Source organism: Leptopilina heterotoma, unplaced genomic scaffold, assembly GCF_015476425.1.
Source record: "Leptopilina heterotoma isolate Lh14 unplaced genomic scaffold, ASM1547642v1 Lhet_167, whole genome shotgun sequence".
NCBI lineage: Eukaryota > Metazoa > Arthropoda > Insecta > Hymenoptera > Figitidae > Leptopilina > Leptopilina heterotoma.
In genome coordinates this window covers 1,807,173-1,834,326 of record NW_025110883.1, presented here as the reverse complement: position 1 = coordinate 1,834,326, position 27,154 = coordinate 1,807,173, and the positions used below count along the sequence as shown (strand labels likewise).

Below are 27,154 nucleotides of genomic sequence, written 5' to 3'. Positions count from 1 at the left end.
TTTGTTCTTTAATGAAATATTCCAAAAAATTAAAAATTGTCGTACTTTGGAAATATTTGGTTAAGAAATCCATTGATTATAAATATTTAGAGAATGAAAAAAAAAATTGAAAACTTTTTATAGAATCTTTTTCCTCTTTTTTTTTAATCGAAAGCAGTAAAATGGACAAATCAGAATGAATCGTAAATTCTGGAGGAAAATGGTCTTCCCATATCTTTTAAAAGGAGATTCTGAATTCCTCGTTTCGCTTTAACTTTTTTTCTCTCTCTCTCTCTCTCTCTCTTTCCTCTTTGCCTCTTTCGAGAAAAGTGTATATAGCAATGGTCGGGGTTTATCTTAAAGATACTTATTTGCGCGCGGCCTATCTTGAAATTTTACGCTATTCTTATGGACGTAGATCGCCCATCATTGAGCCCAACCCTCATTTGAGCAATGGTACAAAATTATCTCTCTTGAAAATGTTTTATTCTTTCTATACGCATTTCTTTACTCACCAAATGGCTTCTCTATCTCCAAGTTTCTCGCTTCGATGGTTACTATATTGTGAAAGGAGGGGGAGTTGTCCCTTCTTTCTTTATTCCTTTTATATCTTATTCTTTTTCTTCCCACACCAATTCTCTTGTGATGGCACAGTTTTCTATCTGTCCAATTCCATTTCAGTAGTAAACGAATTATTTATTATTTTTTTTCTTGTATTAAACTTTTGTCCATTTTTTTTCTCTTTTTTTTAAAAGTGAGTTCTGTTCGCAAATTGATACACGACATGACAATATTTTTGGACGGGATGCCGATTATTGGTTTAATGTTCTTGTGTCACGCGACAGTAAACTCCTTTTATATCAATTGTGTAATCGGAACTTGTAGCTTTTTTTTTTGTTTCTATTTTTTTTTCTATTAATTCCTTGTAAGAAAATTTGTTTCTATTTGAGAAGAAATTTTAATTTTACACTGGAAAAAAATTTTTTTGATACAAATAAAATCGATTACTTGTCTGTTATCAAATATTTATTTGCATTAAATAATTTTAATTTAAGTCAAATAAAATTTGCTTCAATTTTCAAATTTTTCTTTAAATTCTTCAAATGCTTTTTAATATTCAAGTAGTTTACTTGATTCAAAAAAAAATTATTTGACGAAAACAAATATTTATTTCACAACAAGTAATAATCGTTTATTGGAATCAAATCCTAAATTTTATTTTTTAGTTTAGTGAAAGAATTGAAATTGAGAAAATTAATAATATTTGGGAGACAGGGGGAATATTTACATTTTTATTACAAGAAAAGAAAAAAAGAGCTTCCTTGGAACAGCTAAAATAGTGATAAACTTTATTTGCTTTAGAGAAATATTTAATAAAAAGCCAGACACTTGGCTTTAGCTGTACCAGGAAAATCTTTCTTTGCGAGATTTTTTATTGTTTACTATTTTTATTTCAACAATAAGAAATATTTTAATGAAGAATATTAATATTTAATAAGGAATATTCCTATAATATTCCACTGTAATATTTCAAGATATTATAACTCTAGAATATTCCAATGAAACAATTTAAGAATATTCCACTTAAATAATAAATTTTTGTAGAAATATTCAAGAAATATTTCCTTGGAATATTTTTGGAAAATTTTCTTTTTAGCAAATGAATCTAGAATATTTTCTAAAATAATTATTCTTTTGTTCTAAAATAATTTAGAATCATTTGTTTAAGTTTAGAGAATTGGAAAAAAATTTTTTCTTTGTATTCTAGATTCCTACAATATTAACTATTGTTATTGGAATTATTTTAATGGTATAAGTATTTTAGCAATATTTTCTGCTACGTTTGGTCATATACCAAAATATTCCTTTGTAATATTTCAGTATCTTTGTAAGAATATCTTGGTATGCTTTTGTATATTATACCCTGTTATATTCTTAAATATTTTTTTTTTTTTTTGAAATGTTACAAAAACATTTCATATTCTTTCCTTTATGTTCTGAAATATTCTGGTACATAGATATTTTTGAATATTTTCTCTTCTCAATTCCTATTAAATCTGGGGAATTTTTTTCTATTAACAGATATTCAGGAATATCTTGAAATATTTCAAAATATTTTGGAAAATTTAGATTCTGAAATAATTCTAGATATATTTAAATATTTTGGGATAATTTGGAATATCTGGAATATTTCCTATTCGTCCAATGTATTTCAGGATATTCGCAAATATTCCCAAATGAAAATTTTGGGAGTCAAGATATTTTGGAATATTTTGATACATTTCTTGCAAAAAAAAGTGTTTTCTATTATTCTCTAATACGAAATTCTAGGAATATTTCGCTAAATTAATGAATACTTTTAGATAGATTGTGATTTTCACACATTTTTTTTAGATACAAAATATTTTGGAAACGTCAATTTTTTTGTATATTTATTTATTATGCTTTTATTTAACGCGAAAAACACACGCATCATTTATTTCACATATTATTTTGTTTTAAAAAGTAATTTATACAAAAATTCCATTTCACAAATAATCTCATCGCTCATTTTTTTGTCACATATATTTATTTATTTATAACTCACTAAAAATTATTTATTGCGAGTAAGAAAGATTTATCATTGGATCAAGTTTAAGTGTTACTCTTAATTTAAGCTTACGAAAAAGATTACTTATGAAATAGTTGTAATCTAAAAATGCATCGAGCTCAAAATTTCTTTGAATTCTCTCGTTCCATTTGATGTCACTCTCTCGTTCTCTATCGGTCTTTAGATCTTCATGGAAGGCGCGTAGATCTCTAAGGATCTTGTCTAAAGACTAGCATTCGTCCTGCGTTGAGGATGGATGCATTAAAGCTGCTACTCGTTCAGAAATGTCACCCGAATTTCCGCACTGCAACAAGAAAAAGGAAAGATATTTTCTTTAATATTTTCTGTTACGAATGATTTCGATTTTTTTTATTTCTAAAATGTTGCAATTACTCTTTTTTATATTTTCAAAATATTTGGCAATTACTTTTTACATTTCCAAAATATTGTTAAATTTTAATAATATTAATTACTAAAATTAATATCAACATTATGATGTTAAACAATTAATTAGACAATTAGCAAACATATGCTAACATTTACAAAACGTTTAAATATTTTTTTTTTAAATGAGTAACTTTATTATATAAAATTATAAAAAAATACAAAATGAATATTACTTTAGTTTAATTTTGAAGGAAATATCATAACGGACGTAATTTGTAAAATATTTTCCAATAAGAGAAAATAGTCAAATATTTTTGTCTTGATATGCTAAAATATTGATAGGAGTAATTATATAATTGTTTCCTATTCTTTGTAAATGATAATTTACTGCTCATTACGAAATCATTAGCCTCAATATTGTTGAAAGCAATTACGGTATAATTAGTGCATATATAATTATCGCAATATAACGATTCAGTTAATAATTCTTCTATCAATTAGCATTAATAATATGGAACAATTTGTAGAATACAAATTATGGTAAAAATATTTTGTGCAAAAACACAGTTACGATATACTTAAATATCTTTAGAATTGTATTGGAAAAATATATTCGAAATCTACAAATATTTTAATATAATTTTTCGCAAGAATTCAAATTTTTTCATAAATAAGAACTTCTTTAGAAATTATTTATTTCTGTCTAATTTTTTTGCGAAGCAGCGTTTTTCAGAGGATATTAAATTGAGACAAAAAAAGTATTAAAACTTTGCTTCGCTGTTGCGAAGCAAACTTTTGATACTTTTTTGTCTCAATTTGATATCCTCAGAAAAATTGTGATGGTTAACTGTATTTTTTCGATTGTTTGGTTGACTCGACAAAAGATTTATTTGTTTTCAAAGAAATTTTTCCCTGATTGTGCGAGAGTAAATGAAAATAAATATATTGTGACACAATTATTCTCAGAATTCTTTTTTTTTCTTTTCATTTCTTTTCCTTTTTCCAGGGCAATATTCGAGGAAAAGCGCTACTTTAAAACTTAGAAGGAAAAAAAAGTGGGTTATAGCGAAAACGAAAGAGGCTCTTGAATGCAACTGCGGTAAATGTCTGTAGTAGAGTTTTCCCGGTAACCATCAAATTTCCACCTCGCAACCGGATGTTACGCCTCAATGGTAGCCTTTATAGGTGTTTTACCACGGAGAACTCAACTTTCTCATCTGACCCGACAAGCGCTCATAATCTCCTTTTTATCCCCATTCCACCTTCGGTTCCGGGTGAGCCGCTTTTATTCTCATCCCGGTGTCAAGCTTTCGCTTGCACGCGCGCCCCTTTAATTTGCACCAACGAGAGGAATGAGAGAGCGATGCTTCCATTTCGTTCTCCTTTTCTTCTCTCTCTTCCTCTTTCCCTCCCCCCTCTCTCCCCATCCACTTTTTTTTCACCCAACCACCGACCCACCATCATTTTGTCCCAAGGGTTACATTACGTTTTTGAAGAAGAAGGGAAAGAGAGAGAGAGAGAGAGAAAGAGGAAAAGAAGAAAAAATACTCTTCACCATCTGGAATCAGTTTCATTCTCGCCCCCTCGTGTTTTCACAACGAAGTGCATAATTCACGGCACCCGGATCTGTCAGCGATGTGCAATTTTTTTTTTTACTAATTTTTTTTTCCTTTCTTCTACCACTTCTCGCACTACTGGTTTGTGAGACGAATTCTTTTTTCAGAAAAACCTTTTTAGAAACATAATTTTATAAATCAACAAAAGTAAATGCAAAAAATGTCTTTGAATATTGTGCGGATAGGAAAGTTTCAATATTCCGGAATTTGGAAATATTTCGAAAGTAAATAACTAAAATAATCTCTACGCAGTTTGAAGCAAAGATTTTTATCAAATAAAAATAATTAAACTATTTGGGAAAATTTTATTATTTATGAAAATAATTGAATTTTTGCAAAGAATTTTATTAAAATTTTTTTAAATTAGGATTTTAAAATAATTAAATTTGCTTTTGAAGAATTTCTTTGAATTTTTTTTTTTTAAATAATGAAGTTTTTTTTAGTAATATTAATTGTGAATTTTTATTCATTGCAAAAATTGAATTATATTAAAAACAAATTTCACGAAAGAATTCAATTATTTTCTAAAATTTTAATAAATTCATTGGAAAAATTCAATTATGTTTTTAAATAGTAAAATTCTTTGCAAAAAATCAATTATATTTATAAATAGTATAATTCATTGCAAAAATTGAATTATATTCAAAAAAATTTTACGAACGAAATCAATTATTTTCTAAAACTTTATTAAATTCTTTAAGAAAATTCAATTATATTTATAAGTAGTAAAATTCATTGCAAAAATTCAATTATTTTTAATAGAATTTTAATAAAATTTCATGAAAGAATTCCTTTTTTTCTTTAATTTTTAATAATATATTTCGAAGAGATTCGAAATTAAAAAAAAATTTAATAAATGCTTTGAAACAACTCAGTTATATTTATAAATAGTAAAATTCATTGCAAAAATTCAATTATTTTCAAAAAAAAATTTGACAAAAAAATTCATTTTGTTCTTAATTCGGTATAAAATTTTTCAAAAGAGTTCAATTTAATTAGAATTTTCAAAAATTTTAACAAAATTCTTCGCGAGAATTTAATTATTTTCCTAAAAAATAATATTCTTCGAAGAAATTCTATTATTATCAAATTTTTTGATAAAATTCTTTGCAAAAATTGAATGATTTTCAATACATTAATTTTAAAATTGAAAATATTTAAAAAGAAAAATACTTCCTCTATGAGGAAGTAATTATTAAAAAACTTAGGAAACAAAAAAGGAAATAACAACTTTAAACTGCGAACTGATTACCGAAATACAACAATTATTAATATAGATTAATAGTACTAATAATTATTTTTACAATTGTAATAATTACAATAAAAATTATTATTATAATTTTTTTACAATTATAATGATTAAATATTAAAATATTAAAAAATATAAAAATATAATTGCAATAGTATTATAATAATATTACAACGGAAACGCAATTGCCTTCCACTTAATTAAACACACATTTCAAGCACTTTTTTTGTTTTATTCTTCATAAAATATTCCAAGAAATATACCATAGTGAAAATTATATTCTTTTTTTGTAAATTAACTTTACGCTGGAATTTTTTTTTTTTGCATTTTTTTTTTGTACTGGGTATTTTTATGGATACAACATACATTAAGTAGTAAAGTTCAGATGTGGTCAGACCATTAATTACCTTCTACTGCGCGAGATATTTACGGTACACAATCCGTTGATTAATTTTATATATAATGGTATTTTTTATTTCTTCATGGTACACACAGTCCAACCCTTGTAAATCATTCTTGTATTACTTCCTTTTCAGCACTGTACTTTTGTTTTCTCTATTTTTTTTATTTTATTGTTTAATTTTATTCAATCTCTCTAAATTTTGAATTAATAAAAATGTTTTTTAATTTTAATTAGTGACTTTTGACTTTTTGCTTTTGAGTTAGTAAATTTTTTACTAATAAATTAGTAGAAATGACTATTTATTAGTAAAATCTACTAATTTAAAAGCAAAAGCCATCAGTCACTAATTTAAATTAGTAAACAATTTTAATAATTAAAATTCAGAGAGAATAATAATAATTTATTATTCTTCGCCATAATATATTTAATTATTGAATTGTATTAACATCGAATTGTATTTTAATGGAAAATTTCTCGGAAGTCTTTTTTTATGTCTCGACAGACATAGAATTATATTGATTAATAAATATTATTAACAATTCTATAATTGTACGGCTTATTCCATTTTCTATGGAATATTATAGGAAAAAGGTTTTAATTATTTATTAAAAGTTGCCTAGTTTTACTTGGTACTTCCTGCCTCTATGTGTCATATTAAATATTCAATGATGTTCTTATACATGTATGTATGCAGTTATATATACTTATATATAGTTCGGCTGTTAATAATCAATGAAATGTTCCACTATATATGCTGAATGTAAATTTTTATCCAGATATTGAACAGTTAAAAATAATATTTCCATGCTATGTAAACGAAAAATTTTGTATCATACTGAATTTTTTTTTCTTTTAAAGAAATGAAACATTTAACATAACGTATTTTAATGAGATTGTATAAATGTAGGTATATTATTAGCAGAGATAATTTTTGTATGTTCGGGACGTTATTGAATAATTTACATTAACATAAAGCATATTACGTGTAAATAAATAAAAATTCTATGTATTATTAACATTTTTCTGTTTCAATTTTTAAACAAACTGCAAATTTTTGTATTATTTTTTTTTAAAGAATTTTTACATCTGGAATTTCAAATTTTTACAGTTACAATTTTTACAACTGGAATACTTTAAACAAATTCAATTATTTTAAAAAGTTTTTTGAAATTCAATGATTTTCAATATTTACTATTTTAATAAAAATTGTTCAAAAAAACTATTTATTAAAATAATTGAATTTTTGCGATGAAAAATTATTTTCAAAAATTTTTTGATATTATATTATTTTCAATATTTACTATTTTAATAAAATTAAATTTTTGTTTTTTTTAAACTTTCAATAAAATTCTTCTCAAAAATTCAATTATCTTGATAAATAGTAAAATTTGTCGAAAAAGATAAACTATTTCCTAAAATTTTAAAAAATTCCTCGTATAAGAATTCAATTTTTGTCATAAGTAACAAAATTCTTCTCAGGAAATCAATTATTTTTATAAATAATAAAACTCATCGCAGAATTTCAATTATTTTTAATATAATTTTAAGTGGATTTTTCGAAAAATGCAATTATTCTTGAAAATTTTATGAAAATTCTTCGAAAAAATTCAATTATTTTCAAATATTTGATAAATTTTTTTATAATAATTTAATTTTCAAGAAATATTGAATTTTTTAATAAATAATTTATTTTTGTATTTAAATAATTGAATTTCAGATGAATTTTCTAATCAGAATTGATTTAAAATTGATTTTTAATTGAAAATTTAAATATTATAATTGAATATTAAAAGCGTTGCAGTGTGAATTTTTAGAAATAATTAAATTTCAAAAGATTTTTAAATTTGAATCTTTGAAAATTTCAAATTGCTGTAAAATCGTAAAATTTATATTTTTATTTTGAAAAATGATTAATTTATCATTTTTCTAAAAAATTATTAAAGGAAAATTATTATTGAATATTTCTAAAGGAAAATTAACAAATTAACTTAATTTGAATCAGTTAAAAATCACGGTTTTTAACTGACAATCAGTGACTGATTTTTTGCTTCTGAAACAGTTAAAAATAACTGATTTTCAGTAAAAAAAAAAATAATAACTGAAAAATTAGTTAAACTTGACTAATTGCATCAGTAAAAAAAATTTACTGACAATCAGTTATTTTTAATTTTAACTCATTGTCAGTAGAAATATTACTATTTGAATTAGTGACTGACTTTTTGCTTCTAAATCAGTTATTTTTAACTAATTCAAATTTAGAGAGTACTAATTGCTAGAATTGCTGATAATTAGCAGAAATGTACTGATTCAATTAGTAAAATAAAGGTTACTGATTCAATCAGTTGTATAAAACTGACATTTATCGACGAATTTGCTAATTTTTAGTTAATTTTAAAGGGTATATTGTTTTTTTCAGCTACTAGTATATTTACTGATTGGATCAGTAATCAGTTAAAAATAATTGACTTTTAGTAAACAAAAAACTTTAGTAAACAAAAAACAATCAGTTATTTTTTAACTAATTGTTAGTAGAAATATTACTATTTGAATTAGTCACTGATTTTTTGGTTCTAAATCAGTTATTTTTAACTGATTCATATGTAGAGAGTAAAAATTCTACTAATTTAAAATTAGAGATTACTTTAACTTAGTAGGGTCCAATCTACAATGTTGAACAATGAGAATTATCCCATTTTCTATTATTGAAAATTCTATCAAGTATTTTTTTTTTGTTGATAAAAAAAAGAAGGAATTTAGTTCGCCGATTTTTAGCACTTTCCTCCACATTCTCTCGAGTATTCTCTCGGATACACTTTGGGACTCTTTGCCTCACAAGTGCACTTGGTTTATTCTTTAATACCTCGTAAGCTCCTCTCATCCCCACCCTCTCGATTCGTTTATTCGTTCTCTCGCATTGTTCCTTCGATGCCGTGTCGGACATGCCACGATCAAAAATACAGAGCATTATTGCGGGATCGAGGCACATCCCACGTGTCGGCCGACTAAACAACCCCTGGGTATGGATTTATAGACGGACAGGCGATACCCGTTGGGAAATCAGCATTGCTGCGCTTTCAACGCCAAGTCGCTCTTTCACACATTCACACCAATCTATTTTCGTTTGTGTGAGTCGCGTGGAAAAACGAAATTTAAACTTTTCATTGACCTAGCAAGATATGTGTGTGTGTGTGTGTGTGTGTGTGTGTTGTTGTGCACAAGAAAGAAAGAAAATTCGAAGCGCGCCGCGATATAGGAAGAAAAGAGAGAAAAAATAAAAGCTACTGTTAAAAGTATAAGAGGGGGGAGGGAGGGAGGGAAAAAGGAACGGATACAACCAGCCAACCTCTCTTTCCCTCACGGGACTTTTGAAACTCGACTGCTGGCATCGCAAAAAAGTTTAAATATTCAACACCGTTATACACGTTTGTCGTGGTATCGACCAACCTACACACGTATGCAATGCACGCCTGCAAAAAAAAAAAAAAGAAAAAGAGAGAGAAAAGAAAAAAAAACAAATTTAGACTTTTCACTGACCGGGATAATCCCTTCCGAGCGGTTAAAGTCATGTTTCTCAAACTGGAATATCCCTTCCGACGTTTGCACGTGTTATCCTTCGGACAAAGTATATGTAGAAAGAGAGAAAACTCATGTCCATAAAATTTGAAATATCTAGTTTCTATTTTATTTCCGCAGATTTAAATAAAAAAACATTTTTTTTTACGTTATGAACAAAAAGCAAATTGGAAAAAATTGACTCTGAAAGTAAAAGAAAAAAGAATTAATATACAAGATGGAGATATTAATAATATCTCCATCTTCTATATTAATTCTTTTTTCTTCTATTTTCAGAGGCAATATATTGTCAAAGATGTTTATTAACTGGAAACGAACTGATCAATATAATTATTTAACATATCTAAAAGAATTATTTTAATAATAAAGTATTTTATTCATTTGAATGTTTAAAGAATTCAAAATATGTTAATAAATAGTATTTTATTCATTTGAACGTTTAAAATATTCAAAATGTGTTGATAAATAAACTCTGTGATTGTCGATTTACTTGGTAAATGGAATTGAAAATTTAAAACAGAAGGATAACTACAATTAATTACAACCATAGTATAAAATTTTTGAATAAAAAGGACTTTAATTAGTTTACAATGAAAACAAAAAATCATAAAATAGATATAGCGGACGATTTGATATTATTTCGATACTTTTTTTTACATTTGTGACACTAATATCTACTTTTTTCTTTTTTTTTTAAGAATTTGGAAAACTTCAAATCCGCTAATAGTCGAAATAAAAAAATTACTCTCAAATATTTTAATAAAATTCTTAGAAATAATTCCAAAAATTTTAATAAATTCTTTAAAACTTTTCAATTAATTTCAAAATTTTTTTGAAATTCAATTATTTTCAATATTTACTATTTTAATAAAATTTCACCAAAAAAATATTTATGAAAATAATTGAATTTTTGCGAAAAAAAATTATTACAAAAATTTTTTGAAATTCAATTATTTGAATTTCAATATTTTAATATTTCAATATTTCAATTTCAATTTTTACTATTTTAATAAAATTTCCCAAAAAAACTGCTAAAAATTTTACTATTTATGACAATAATTGAATTCTTGCAAAGAATTTTGTAAAATTTTGAAAATAATTGAACTTTTTCGAAAAATTTTATAAAAATTGAATTTTTGCGAAGAATTTTATCAAAAGTTGTTTAAAAAAATTTTTAGATAAAATTTTTGTCAAAAATGCAATTATTTTCATAAATAGTAATGTTTTTTGCAAGAATTCAATTATTTTAAAAATAATTGTAATAAAAAAGAAATTCAATTATTTAAAAAACAATTTTCATATCATTTTTCGAAAAAGATTAAATTATTTTTAAAAAATGTTTAATACAATTTTTCGATCGAATTCAATTATTTCAAAAAATTTTAATAAAATTCTTTGAAAAAATTCAATTATTTTTATAAATTGTCAAATTCTTCGCAAGAATTTAATTATTTTGAAAATAATTGCAATAAAATTTCACGTCAGGATTCAATTATTTAAAAAAATGTTTAATACAATTTTTCGATCGAATTCAATTATTTCCCAAAAATTTTTATCAAATTTTTCGAAACAATTAAATTATTTTTATAAATTGTTAAATTATTCGCAAAAATTAAATTATTTTCATAAATAGTCAAGTTTTTCGCCGAAATTCAATTATTTAAAATAAAATTTTCAAAAAATTTTTCGAAAAAAATCAATTATTTTCTATAATTCTATAAAAATTCTTCACAAGAATTCTATTATTGTCATAAATATTAAAATTCATCACAGGATTTCAATTATTTTTAATATAATTTTAAATAAACTTTTTCGAAAAATGCAATTATTCTTGAAATTTTTTTTAAATTCTTTGAAAGAATTCAATTATTTTCAATTTTGATAAAACTCTTTACAATAATTCAATTTTGAAGAAATATTGAATTATTTAATAAATAATTTATTTTTGTATTAAAATAATTTAATTTTATATGAACTTTCTAATAAGAATTGATTTAAAAATGAATTTCATGTTAAAATTTTAGATAATAATTGAATATTAAAAGCGTTATAGCATGGATTTGTGTAGAAATAATTAAATATCAAATGATTTTAGAATTAGAGCCTGTAAAAATTTTAATTTTACAAAATTGTACTTACCAAAAAATATTTTTATTTTTATTTTGAAAAATTATGAATTTATTATTTTCCTAAAAAACATTTAAAATTTTGAAAAATTTTGTTTTAAAATTGAAAAAAAGTAAAATGAATTTGAGAAGATTTACAGTTCTAATTTTTATGAATAGTTAAATTTCAAAAAGGTTTTTCATTGCAATCATTTAAAATATTTTAATTCCTATGTGGAAAAATAAATGAGTATTTAAATATTTATTTTAAAAAATTATCCAAGTTTTGAATGTAATTTAATTTAAAAGTTGTGAAAAAATTAATCTAAAAAAATTTCAATTAAAATGGTTTTTAATAATAGTTGAATTCTCGTAAATAATTCAAACAGATTAAATACAATTTTCAATTATTTGAAAAGTTGGTCAAATTTAATTAAAACGAATTTTATATTTTAAATAATTTTATTTGTTTACTTTCAAAAATTATTTTTAAATATTAAAAATAAAAATTTATTAAAAATTTATTTATGTTTGAATAATTTGCCATCAAAATTTAGAAAATAACTGAATTTTGCAAAAATGTAGAATTGAAGTTATTTGCTAGAGAATTTTAAGTTATTTTAAGGAAAAGAAGTAAATATTTTTGACGAAAATTAGGGAAAAAGTAGGATGCATAAAATACAGAATCTTTTTGTGATTTTTGTGAATCGTCTAAAAAGAGTTTTTTTAGTCGTTAAATTTAATTTTTCAAAAGCTTATTTTATTTTCAATCAAAAAATTATTCCAAAGGATCATTAGCCCTAGAAACTTCAATATCGTTAAATAAATAAATTAAAATAAATTATAAAAGAGCAAATAGACGTTGAAAATGATAGAACAGAAATAATTGACGATTGTAAGGCAAAAGGTAATTAGTGAATAAATCGGACATTTGAAATCGCGTATTTTCCCGCAGCTAAAATTAAACTTTAGGAATTTAACTATTTATGCGAATTTAATTTTCAATAAATGACGTTTAAATACAGAGAAATGAGAAATTAACGGTATTTATAAAATTAAAGGGTACGAGAGAGTAGAGAGAGAAAGAGAGACGAAATGTTTTCTGTTTATTGTATATGCTTGTATATTTGTTTAAACGTTAATATCACTATGAGAAGAGTACATAAAAAAGATTGGACTGTGATGTATTTATACAAATATATAAACTAAATAAAGCTTTGTTGAATAATTAGAGTCAAGTAATATGAATCAATTTAAAAGCACATTCAAAACGATTGTAAAAACAGGGAAATTACTCGTAATGTCATAATAACGTGCCAACTTCGATACATTTGCCCGCAATTCATGAATATCATTGTCATGCGTCGCGTTAATTATACCAATTAATCACGCGCTCCAATTGTTTCAATTAGTCAAACAGGATTTTAATTTTCTAATTTAAACAAAAAAAATTTATAGTCACTTAATTAACTGCTATTTTTCATTTTTTTGCCCCTTTTTGAGAAAATAATTGTTATCGTGATAATTATCACAATAAATATAAATTCGAAAAAATAATAAGATTAATTTTAATTTTCATTTAAAATTTTGTACGCCGGTGTTTAAATGCTTTGATATGGAAATTATAATTTAAATTGTTTTTGGCTATTGGAATTTGTGAAAATTTCTTTTTCATAAATTAGAGGCGACGTGAATTAAAAGAGGTTTTATAAATATTTAATTAGATTACGTGTTAAAGAAAGAAAATTAAAGGATGAAATTAATTACAGAGAAATCGCAAATTACAGAGTTATAAAATTAGTTACTATACATTTAAAAAAAGGAAAATCGATGATTCATTAAAATAATTATATATCGTGAAAAATTCCGAGTACCTACTTTGCGTAGATAATCAAAAGTTCGGGCACAAAAATACATCTAAAAATGAAAGAATTCTCATTTCTTTTTTATTCCATTCAACATACAATTTGTCTCAAATAACTATCTATTAGCTAATGTAATTAGAAAACAAACAGTTGCGAAAAATAGACTGAAAATTATATTCTACTTTTATAGAATTTTCAATTCATTAAAAATTATTCCAAAAATTTTCCAATTGAGAAAATTTTCTTTCTTTCTTGTAATAATTTACAGGAAAATATTTTTTCTACTAACTTTTTGTTATACATTTTTTTAAATTTTTTAAAAATTTTTTTAATAATTTCTTTCTAATAACTTTTTGGAAATAATTTCTTTTCAATGAATTTTTTATAATAAATTTCTTTTCAATGACTTTTATTTCATACTATCATAAAAGGAACAGTTGAATACATTTTTTAAAAATTAATTTCATTGGAATTTCAATTACATTTTCTATCACAAGAATAAAATTATAATTTTAACAAAAGAAGAAAAAATTGATATTTATGGAACAGAAATAACTAATGCTTGGGAAAAAATTAATGATTAAAAAAATTAATAATAATGTTAATATTAATAATAAAAAAATGACAATGGTAATAATAATAATAATTTTTTTTTATTATAGGTAACGACAAAAAAATAATAATAGTAATAATAATAATAATTAAAAACATGACAATTGTAATAATAAGAATAATAACAATAATGACAATAATAATAATAACAATTATGATAATTATAAAATAAAAAAAAATAATAATAGTAATAATAATAATAATAATAGTCATGACACGAAGACTTAGGGAGTTATTTTCCCGACTCCTTTCAACTTTATGCAATTTAAACGACGTCCCATCAACCCTCGCTTCCTTCGTTTCACATGGCGCTTGAGAAAGAACATCTACGTTCTCAGAATAAGGAGTTAACTGCAATTCCAAAGGTTGAGACGTGCAAATAAAAATTGATAACTTCCCGTAAAATTTTTCCTTTTTATTTATATAGACTTTACATATATTATTCATTAACATTGTCGCTCTTGAAATTATTTGTTTCAGATATTTCAACTCGAATAAATAATTCAAGACTGGCTCATTTTTCCCAGGAAATTTATTCCGTTCAACAATTATTTTCCTCCACGGTAAGATTTTTTTTTTATTAAAATAAAAATACCAGAAATTAAATATAATAAAGAATATTTATTTAAAAAAAACTGTTAAATTATTAATTCCTTCTTATTATTGGCCATCCATAAATTACGTTACTCATTTAAAAGGGGGGAGGGAGTCTAAAAAGAATGAAAAAAAATTGTTAAGATAGTTTATGGACGGACCCTTATTTAAAATAAATTTAATGACAATAAAAATGAAAATAAACTATTAAATAAAAAATAATCAGAAACAATCAAATTTTTTCAAGGATATCAAATTAAGACAAAAAAACGTATCAAAATTGTTAACAATTTTGATACGTTTTTTTGTCTTAATTTGATATTCTCGGAAAACTTTAAAAAAAAAGAAAAACAGAATGAAAAGAGTAAAATAATAAAATAAATTGTTTCTAATAATAAAAAGATGATATAATAGTGGAAGAGAGTAATTTATCACAACATTTAAAATTGATATTTCATTCGTTGAAGGAAAAGTAATTTTCTTTTGCAATCGAGAAGAAAGAGATAAATTACTCTTCACTATTTACTTCACGCGGTATGCTATTTTTGCGTGCGGATCAACAGGTATAACATTCTAAAGGAAATGACGTTTAAAAGCTCTTTCTGAGTTATATTGATCAATAGGTCATTGTTCATTCGCCTCTTTATTTATTCGCATTTCTTATCTAATAAATCTTATCATTTCTATATAAACAAATTAGCATAGGAAACTGCTCGCTTACCATTGTACCTATTATGTAATCAAATTACAATTTATTTCATAATTCATTTCATGAATTTTTTTCATTGCTTCGTATTTTTGTTTCAAACTTAAAAATAAATCTTACTTTCAGTCCATTTCTTGACTGAATCAGTCAAATTTAATTTTTCGATTGCTACTTTTTTACTAATTTTTTTAGTTTGAAAGATACTTTTTTACTATTTTTTTTAGTTTGAAAGCTACTTTCTGCTACTATTTTTAAAAATTAATTATCGTGTGCGAAGCCTGCTATAAAATAAGAAGTACTAAAAAACAAAAAATTTTGTTTCTTTAAACTTTCTTGTCGATTAATAAAAATTTTTTTAAAATAAATATTTCCTTGATAAGTAATTCGACAAGTAGACAATTAATCGGTTATTTTCAAGAAATAAATTTTTTTCCTCCTTTGTTAAGATTTGATAAAGATGAAATTGAAATTATTGGAAATTTAAACGAAGCAGAACAAGAGAACAAGAGACAAGAGACTATGAATGACGGATTGAATACTAATTTATTAGATAACTTGCTGATTAATTAAAGCACTTAGTAGCACTTAATGTGAATAGCGTGAACATGAAGGGCTGGCTTCTCAATCAGAAACGAAAACATTGAATCCACTTTCGTGAGAATTGGCGAGAGTCAAGGAGTGACTTGACTTTGCTGACAGTCGGGGTTTGAGTGGTAGTTTGGCAATTACACGTTAGTAGGCAGAATCCCGATAGGGAAGTAGCACTTAGCTTCACTCTCTCTTGCCCCTTGTTCTCCACGTGGCTCAGCACAACTTCACTGGTGAATAATGACTTGTCCATCTAATGCAAAGCATTTCCTTCATTTCACCTCTCTCGACACGAGAAGTTTAACATCCATTGAAATTCAACAGCTTCTGTGATTAAATAACGATCGTGTCCAGACAGTGACGAGGATTAATAAATTAATTAATCTGACGTCGGTAATAATTCGGTTTTATCGACTGCTGATAACTGAAATTCGTCTCTTTTACCGATATATTTGTATTTTTGTCGATAATAATAGTTGTTATCACTATTGTCGATAGTGTTTTCTTCTTTATCGACGGTCGGTAATGCCCGAGGTTCATATCGATTGTCGGTAAGTAATGCCTTTTTTGTCTTGATAGTAAAGTTAACTGTTTTATCGACAGGCAAATAAATGTTAATTGTTTTCACCCCACTGACACGAGCAGTTGAAAAGTAAGCTAAACGTGACTGACGACCACTAGGGGCGCTAGTAGAAAATGAGGCCTGGTACATGAATGTGATTGGTTATTTAAGTTGTCCATAATCATAGAAATTTTAAACAACCAATCACATTTATGTACCTAGGCCTCATTTTCTACTAGCGCCCCTAGTGGTCTCAGTCACCTCTCACCATACTTTTTGTATTGGAATTACATTACCGTGTCAGAGGGGTGATTGTTTTATTGAGAAAAAAATGACGTTATTAATACCGACTGTTGGTAATAAATACCATTGGTAATATCTACACTGCAAAAACAAGTGTCTCATTTTGAGACGTTTTGTCCCATATTTGAAACACATAAGATGTCTTAGTCCACATATTTGAAACAGATATGTGTCTCATTTTAAGACGTTTCAAAGTGTCTTACACATTTAGCAATGCATTTTGAGACACGAAATGTGTTTCGAGTATCCGTCTCACACTAAGAAGACGTTTTACGTGTCTTATACGCATTGAGTTACCTTTAATGTCTTAAAATGAGACACGAGATGAAATTAAATGTCTCAATATAAAACAGATTTTGTATCTCAATGGTTTAAATACTTAAAGCAACTCATTTTAAGACACGAGTGAGATACCAGTTTTTGCAGTGTACAGTCGATAATAATTACAGTAAAATTAATTTTTCTATTGATAAAAAATGACGTTATTAATACCGACTGTTGGTAATAAATACTATTGATAATATCTACAGTTGATAATAATTGCCTTCAACAATATCTGCTTTAGATAACAATAATTGATTCTATATTTCTGTCGTTAATCACCATTATTGACAATATATTGTTTCGCTATTAATTGCTTTCTATTTCATTTGCTTTTGATAACAATAATTAATTGTACGTTTGTCGATAACTATCATTATTAAATATCTACAGTCGGTAATTTTACTGTCGATAACTTCGATTATTAATTATCTATCGTTAAAAATAGGAAAAAAATTGTTATCGACCGTAGGGTCGATAACAAATTTTTTCCTATTTTTCTCACTATAATAACCACAGTCGATAATAAATAATTCAAATCAAACGTTTTTCTATATTCTAAATTATTAATTAAAAAATAAATTCCACTATTTGAAATATAATAAAAACTTTTTTTCCATTTCAATGATAATACTTGAAATGGAACTTGGCGTTAATGGCCGAACTAATTAAAAATATTCTCTTTCATTCAGAAACCACTTAATAATTCAGTAGTAATAACCATTAATGGTCAGGCCATAGCTAAAACGAGGAAAAAAGAGAGAAAGATAATTTCGATCGAATAAAAAATGAGAGGGGTTGTATAAAGAGGGTCATTTAGTGGAGTTATAAATAGAAAAACTAGAGTGGAAAAAAATGATATCGAATAAATTATATAAAAAAAGAGGGATAAGAAAATAAAAATGAAAAAATAGAGAGAATGAAAAAAAAACATAGTTGGACAACAGAAGGTGGCGAGACAAGCCTCAATCAACAGTGCATACATCCGATTCTCACTGGGGATTGTCAAACTCGAACATTGAATCTGACAGTTTGTAATGACTTCAGTTCACTGGATCTTGATGCACTGTCGTGTAAGCGCAAAATCTGATTAGTGAGATCGTCGGTCGGATGAATTTCAACGTACTTCATATGGGTGCCAGTGAATATTGAATACTGTGTTCCATTTTTAATGAGTCTTTATACACAGTTTTTGATTATGTATTGGTGCAATAAATCGAATAAAAACCCTATATACCCAGAGAGCACGAAACTCTCATTTTCTATTCAAACGAATCGTTTTGAGAAGTGGATTTTTAAATTTCACGCTTTTCTGCTTTTTTTCCTATATTCATTTCAAAACTTTAGATTTCTCTTTTTTTCGCGATTTCAATTTTTCTTGTTTTTTTGTATTCAACAAATTGCTTGAAATTAAGAACCTTTTTTTCTCCCTTTATCCCTATTTTCGTCTTTTTTTCCCTTTATCCCTATTTTCATCTTTTTTTTTCCTTTATCCCTCTTTTCGTCTTTTTTTCCCTTTTATCCCTATTTTTGGTCCTCTAGATAAAAAGTATTTACTTTGTAGAAATTTTATAAGTTTTTGAAATTAAAAAAATTAAAAACTTGGAATTAGAAAATAATGTTACTGAAGAAAAAAAATTGATGGAGAAAAATTATTATTAGAGGCTTTTTTTCTATCAATTGAAAAAGTTTTTTTTTTCTCTTAGAAAGAATCTATACCTTTAATATTCTTAAGAAATAGAGCATCAAGTAACTCGATTTGAAATTAAATTAAAAAGATTGACTCAGTCCTTGAATATTAAACGCACATCATTTGAGTTGAGAAGACGGTTACTGCATCAAGGTCTAACTTTGTAAATTTTACTTAACTTTGAAATTAGTCAAAGAAGATGAAGTTTCCGGTACGTACCTTTTCGTGCTCACCGTCATTATATCGCCTCACACGTAATATGAACGTCAATGTCAATTTAGAGGGGAAAAAATGATTTTTTATTTTACAAATGCAAATTTCCATTAATATATTGATTACATTTTTTATAAATTGAATTTCTAGTTCATTTTTTATATGAAAGTGATTGATTTTTTATTTAGGATATTGATAAACGTTAGGTTTTATTTTACTATCAGAGTTTTTCTAAATATACCAAATTGAGACAAAAATCGTTCAAAAATGTTGCTTCGCAACACATTTGATACATTTTTTGTCTCAATTTGATATCCTTACAAAAAATGTAATTTCTATACTTTACTATTTTTTAATTTTCATTTTTTACTATTTTTTACTTTCCATTTTTTTTATATTTTCTGCTTTTCCTTGCTTTACTATTTTTACCTATTTAATTAAGGCCACAGTAGTAAAAAAAAAAACACTTTTAGTCAGACATGGCAATTATAACAGCTTGAAATGAAGATCTAAGTAGTAAATTTTTAATATGGTCAGACAATAACCCTATAAATGCAGTTTTAGTGAACTTGAACTGTACAACTCACCTTATTTCACTCTGAGTAGTAGAAAACATTTTTAGTCAGACAGGAACTAAAATTTTGAAAATTACATCCACGCAGTAGTAAAAAGGCACTTTTAGTAGTAAAAAATAGTTCCTGTCAGACAAGAAGTAAAAATTTAATAATAAAAGTGACAATAGCGAAAAGGACACTTTTATTGACACATATCAAATAGAAATTCTTGAAATTAAAGCGAGTAGTAAAACTGAGTTATTGTCAGACAATAAAGCAAAAAAAAAAAAATCATTGTTTTATTCAGAATTCAAATAGAGAAAAGAATTGAAAATTGACAACTGTAAACGGTATTTTAATCGAAAAATAGTCTTTATAGTAAAAATGAAACGCAATCTTTGTGAATTAAAAAAAATAAGTAGTGATAAAAGATTTTAGTCAGGCAATGTGTAAAAATATTGATGAAATCAAAACCGCAGTGGTAAATGTCGGTTTTGGTCAGACACAACGTTATAAAATTCGAATCACCATTTTTATAACTAGTAGAAGAATAAAAAAATTTTAATTCAGATTCTAGTAGAAAAGAGCTGTTTTAGTCAGACGGAATGTTGAAATTTTCGAAAAGAAAGTTTAAACAATGTCAGTAGTAAGGGTCATTATTGATCAGACAATTTTGAAGTTTGTCAATTAGTGTCTATTAAAAAAAGGATATAACCTACAGTAGTAGTAAAGACCTGTTTTAGTCAGACTAATAGATTTATATTCCTTTAAGTAGAAAATCTAGGATTAGTCAGACATCATTTAAAATTTTGGTAATTTTCTTTATTTTGAACATATTGATGTTAGATAGAAATCTATCTAGTTTTCTATTGATTTCGTTTAGTTAGATTAAAAAGAGTATTTTTATCAGTAGTAAAAGTCGATTTTAGTCAGACATTTTTTTTTATTTTTATCGGTAAATTCAGATACAGTAACGAATTGTATATAAAATTTCTGGGATTTATTTTTAGTTGTACATGAGTAGAAAAATTTACGATAAGTCAGACTGAAGTATACAGTTTTATCAGTAGTATAGGTCAACGTTAGTCAGACTCAGTTAAAAATACACGAGGTTTATCGTATTATTTTTCGTGTTTGGTTTATCTTTTAAAATATAAATAATTTTTAAGTAGTAAAGGTCTGTTTCGATCAGACAGTCTACAGTAGAAAAAGGTAGTTATAGTCAGACTACTTAAAACATTTTTTTGAAATTCCCATCAGTATTAAAATTTTAAATACTATTTCTGTCATACCATGTCAGTAGAATAAGTCAACTTCAGTCAGACAAACCTTTTAAAAAACAAAATTTTATCAGTGGTAATGGCGATTTCCTGTCAGACACAATTAACCAAAAGTACAAAATTTTCTGTCATCAATAAAAAAAAAATGTATGTTTATTGGTAAAACTAAAAATCTGCATTTTTTTCACTTTCATCAGTAGTGCGAGTCAATTTTAAGTCCGGCATCCTTTAATATTTATTTGTCATAGTCATAAATGTAAAAAAAACCACTACAACCAGATTTAAATTTGTGAATTATAGTTTTTTTTTTAAAAAAGTCATTTTCAACGTTGCAAACTTTTTTCAAGTTCGCGTGTGTAAATTTATTTCACTGGAGTTGTAAAAATGAGTTTTTTTCAGTCAAAAACCTACGATTAGAATCTGTCTTGTTTTTTTTTCTCTCCCATTTTTTTGTTGTTGTTAATGCACGTGACTTTTGAGGATGGAGGAAAAAAAATGTACCAGTCACATTAAAATGAACAACAATGGGAATATAATTTTCGCGAACAGAATGGAGTGTATGAGAAAATAATACAGTGACAAAAATGGACAGAAAACAAAGCGAAATAGTGGCAAGAATTTCGTGGTGTTGAAACATCACGGTGGAGATAAATAGGTGCTGCCACGTGCTCTCATGTTGAAAATTCAATGGGAGGCGGACAATGGAGGGTGTCGACAGTGCAAATCGCGAGAGTGGATTCTGGCAAAAGAGGTTAAAGAGAAAGGAAGAACAATCGGACGGAAAATCTGGATGAGACAATGGCAACAAAAACAAAAAAAAGAGAGAAAAGAAAAGAAAAGAAAAGAAAGAAAGAAAGAAAACTGCATCCACAGTTGGATTTTTTGGAAAGTTTATTATTTCTTTTCATTTCGGGGGAATTTTTTTCCACTTCTCTCCATTTTTCGGATTTTTTTTTCAAGGTTTTTTTTATATTTGTTTTAGGGTTTTTTCATTTTCTTTTCATTTTAGAGTTCTTTTTCGTATTTTCTTTTCTTTTCAGTTTAGGACTTCTTTTTTATTTCGAAATGGTAAGTTTTCGGAAAGGATAATAATAGTATAAAATCGTGTGCTCTCTTGGCATGTTGTGTGCATGTCGGGGTAAATGTTGTTGTGCACTGAGTCTGGGTGTAAATCTAGTAGTTTCGAGTTACAAGCTGTACGTTACGCTCTTAACATCTACCCTCCATTTTAGTTGACCTTATTCAATAGACCTAAGGTAGCGCTACCACTCTTCAACGTTTAATTGATATCGGTTACGCCTTAATCGTGTTATTTAATCGATGATCAGACATCGCCGTCACTTACTCATCGTTTAAATCTTTCATCGAGAGCCATTTGTCATTTTATTACCGTCAACCATGAGAATTTTCATTTTTAATTTATAGTAGACTAATTTTCTCTCTCTTCACTTTTTCCATAGTTAAAAACTTTATAAAACTCTCCTTCAGTACTTATTTTATTTTATAGTTCTTGAAATGAATAATTCATTAATTATTACGACTTTATAATTAAAATTATTAATTATTACTACTGTATAATTATAATTAGTAATTATTACTATACTGTATATAATTATTAGTATAGTAATTATTACTATTGTATGCTTATTAGTATAGTAATAATTACTACTGTATAATTATAATTAGTAATTGTTACTATTAGACAATAAAATAAAGATAATTAAATTATAAATACTGGATAGTATAAGTAACTTTTGGTGACAACTGTGAGCTTTGATATTAATTTTTCCATAGTAAAGAAGGAAATGAATTTTAAAAATATCTGGAGGTGGTTGCGAACTCAATTACGAGACAATAAGTCTAGAAATAAAACTGTTTTTGACACGACGATATTGGGAGAGAATTGTACTTTTCAGAATGAGTCAATGGAAGATACAAGGAATGGCAGCAATATTAAAGTGACCTATGGTTATGGAAAGGGGGAGGGGGTGGAATATCAATAGAAGAGAAAACGTTGCTTTGTAATGGTGTGTCCATTGTATTGTATCTACAATTTCCACTTCACCCCCTCTCACTCTCTCTTACACTATCTTCTTCTTTCTTGACCTTTTTTTCTCTATTTTCCTTTCCTTCTCTTTCTCTCTCTTCTTTTCTTTCTCTCCCTCTCTCTCTCTCTACTTTACTTCCTTTCTCTTTTTCTCTTCTTTTCTCTTTCTCTCTCCATTTTACTTTCCTTATCTTTTTCTCTCTCATTCTTTCTCATTTTCTTTCTTCTTTTTTCTTCTCTCTCTCTCTCTCCTTGGTTCTCTGTCTGTTTGTGTGGCGAAAGCAATAGCGAACATAGACCAGCGAAAATACAACCATCCGACAAATACATTATTCAACACGCCGCGTCTTCGTTCGCCTTTGGTCAGACTCACTTACTCTAATACTTGCCCAAGAAACATACGGCTCCTAAACCACTACACTGAATCAAAAAGAGAGGGAAAAAAAACGAAAAGAAAAAATTACCTCTATTCCCAAATTAATAAATATTACATATCTCGATACACAAAAGTAATAATAACAATGATGAAAAAATGGAGACGCAGAATAATTTTTCCTTCGAATACATTACTTCGTACTTTAAGGTAGTCGAATTTCAAAAGTAAATTTACATTTATCTCAATTTTTATATAAAACTCTAGTATAAAAGAACACTTTTTACCATAATACAATTTTTTTTTTTTACAAAAGAATAGCGAATATTTTAGTAATTTTTACTATTTTTTGAATATAACATATAGTTTAGTATTTTTATTTTATTATTTGTTACTACTTTTTTACTGTTTTCATTAAGTATTCTCTATACTATTTTCACAGTAAAACCTGGAGATTATATTTTTATTTTACTATTTCTTCTTTCTTTTCTTTCTTCTCGAAAATTCCAACATTCTGTCTGACTAAAACAGCTCTTTTCTACTGGAATCTGAATTAAAATTTTTTTATTCTTCTACTAGTCATAAAAATGGTGATTCGAATTTTATAACGTTGTGTCTGACCAAAACCGACATTTACCACTGCGGTTTTGATTTCATCAATATTTTTACACATTGCCTGACTAAAATCTTTTATCACTACTTATTTTTTTTTAATTCACAAAGATTGCGTTTCATTTTTACTATAAAGACTATTTTTCGATTAAAATACCGTTTACAGTTGTAAATTTTCAATTCTTTTCTCTATTTGAATTCTGAATAAAACAATGATTTTTTTTGCTTTATTGTCTGACAATAACTCAGTTTTACTACTTGCTTTAATTTCAAGAATTTCTATTTGATGTGTGAATAAAAATGATCTTTTCGCTATTGTCACTTTTATTATTAAATTTTTAATTCTTGTCTGACAGGAACTATTTTTTACTACTTATAGTTAAATTGAGAGAATTCGGGGCTTTCTACTGAATCTGCGTTTAATGATAATGTCTTACTAAGTTTTACTACTTTTGGCTTAATTTCAAGCATTTGTAATTTCTTTGTCTGACTAAAATTTCCCTTTTACTACTGCGTGGATGTAATTTTCAAAATTTTACTTCCTGTCTGACTAGAAACGTTTTCTACTACTGAGACCGAAATAAGGTGAGTTATGCAGTTCAACTTCACCAAAACTCCATTTACGGGGTTATTGTTTGACCATATTTAAAATTTACTACTTAGCTCTCAATTTCAAGCAGTTATAATCGCCATGTCTGACTAAAAATTTATTTTATTATTTACGATTTGTTTTTTATTTTTTATAAATATTATTTATTTTTATTATTTATGCAAATTGAACATAATTGAATTTTTGCGAAGAATTTTATTACTTTTGAAAATAAATTGAATTTCTGCAATCATTTACGATTTCTCTTAAATTCTCCAAATTATATCGTACCATTTGCCAGTTTTTCGTCCTCTTTTAATCAAATGACGGACTTTACGGACCTTTTTTCAAAGAAACGAACAATCGAAAAACAAATTTTCTTGAAAAATTATAAAATTTACCTTCTTGACCATTTTTTAGATGAAATATTTATTTCCAGTATATAAATTTTTTAATTAAAGCATATTAATATTTTTCCGAAATTCATTTTCTATATAACCGAATTTGCTTTTCATGGAATTGTTAGATCGAAATTGTCATTTAACCGGAGCTTCAAATCGAATGAAGAATTTTAGCCGTCAATTTCAAAATTGATCAATACGCAATTTTCCTGATTCGGTTAAAAAGCAGTTCGATTTTAAGTGTCAATTCAGTTAAATAACAATTTTGTTAAATGAAACTTTGGCTGATTGGAAATTCGCTTAAATTGAAAATATGGTTGAATTAAAATTCAATTGACAAATTTCGAGGGAAGTAAAATTTGTCTATAAATGAAAATTTCACAAAATATTAACATTTTTTTCCTATAATTAGAAATTTTTGTTTTTAAAATAAATAAGAGTGTAGAAAAGAAAAAAAAGGAGAGATAAAATCTCTCTTTGGACGCAATTGTTTAGTAATTTGGAATGAATAGTGACATTATATTATGCCTTATGAAATAGTGAAATGAAATGAGCTGAGGGAGTATTAGGTTGAGGATGAAATTTCTCGGTTTCGGTATTTGGGCACTCAGGAGAGTTGATGGGGTAAAAGGGGGTGGGGGGATGGAGGTGAAGCGAGACTGGAGGAATCCTCGACTCGCTCCGAAAGCCATTCTCTTAATTTGAATGTTCGAACTCCAACGCCCGTGTATATGTAGCGCTTGGTAAGAGCCCGGGCAATTATCGTTAGCGGTTCGCAGCCTTCTTGTTACCAAAATTAATTCAATTGCCTGCCGGCAGCTCGTACCGTGTACGACGCCCTTCGAGCTATTAGAACAACAGGCTTATCTCCATATCGCGGTGAATGCTCCAATAAGCCCACTACTCTCTGAAATTCCAATTAAGCTTCCCGCCGACACAACGGACGTCCAATACATGCCCTTTCATATTATTTAACGTACATACGTTTCAACTGTGATTTTGTAATATCATTTTCACACGTTCTTCGTCTTCTTCGTCTTCTTCTTCTTTTTCCTTTTCTCTTTCTCTTCATGTAAAAAAAGTCTAATTGAATTTGTAAATAGAATTATAAATTGAATTTTAAATGTTCAATTATTATAATTGTTATCTTTAATTGTAATTGTTATTAAATAAAATCATTTTTTGGTATTCTTAAGATCTAAACATTTTTATTTTTTAATTGCAATCAATATTTATTGATATCTGTCAAAATTCACTAATAGTTGGTTAAATATACGAAAAATTTAAAAACGTTAGTAGTAAAGGACAGTTTTAGTCGGACAGAGCAAACACGATGTTGGTTATTTTAATACCAGCGGTATGAACGATTTTATAGAATTTCTACTAAATTTTAGTGTTTTTTAATTAAAAGAAAGATAAATTTCGTGAAATAATTTTTTTAACATTATATTATTGTATATGGTTATTACTACAGGGCTCAAATAATTAGTAAATTGTATAATATAATTTGGAGAATTTTAGAGAGACTACAAATGATTGTAGAAATTCAATTATTTTCAAAAGTAAAATTTTTTCTAATTTGACTCAAATTGATTATATTTTTTTCAGTAATTTTTTATTTTTGGTCCGTAAAGTCTGTATTTTTAAATTCATTCACTGGTTCGAGCCCTGTTACTAAATTAAAAGAATAACATTTATTTAAATGATATAAACAATTTTTGCCTAAAATTTGTCAAAGAAAGTAAATTTAAAATTTAATTCCACAATAATATAAAAGTTGAAAAATATTATTTCACGAATTTAAATTTTTTCTAATTAAAAATCACTAAAATTTAGTAGAATTTATATAGAAATTCTGTAGAATATTCACTAGAATTCATTTAGAATGATTCAAGTGAAATTCTATAGAACTTTTTCAGTTTGTTTTTTATTTATTTCTAAC

At 26.0% G+C, this 27,154-nt stretch overlaps 1 protein-coding gene across 1 annotated transcript in view; it reads right to left on the bottom strand.

Annotated features, from left to right (window-relative positions):
- Positions 1-1,728: 1,728 nt before the first annotated feature.
- The window catches only part of LOC122499407, a 160,180-nt gene continuing 134,754 nt past the window's right edge, over positions 1,729-27,154 (bottom strand). Inside the window, exon 3 of the mRNA XM_043607743.1 lies at positions 1,729-2,873. Within this exon, the coding sequence (XP_043463678.1) occupies positions 2,799-2,873 (75 nt within the window). The 3' untranslated portion in view covers positions 1,729-2,798. The remainder of the gene's footprint in view (positions 2,874-27,154) is intronic.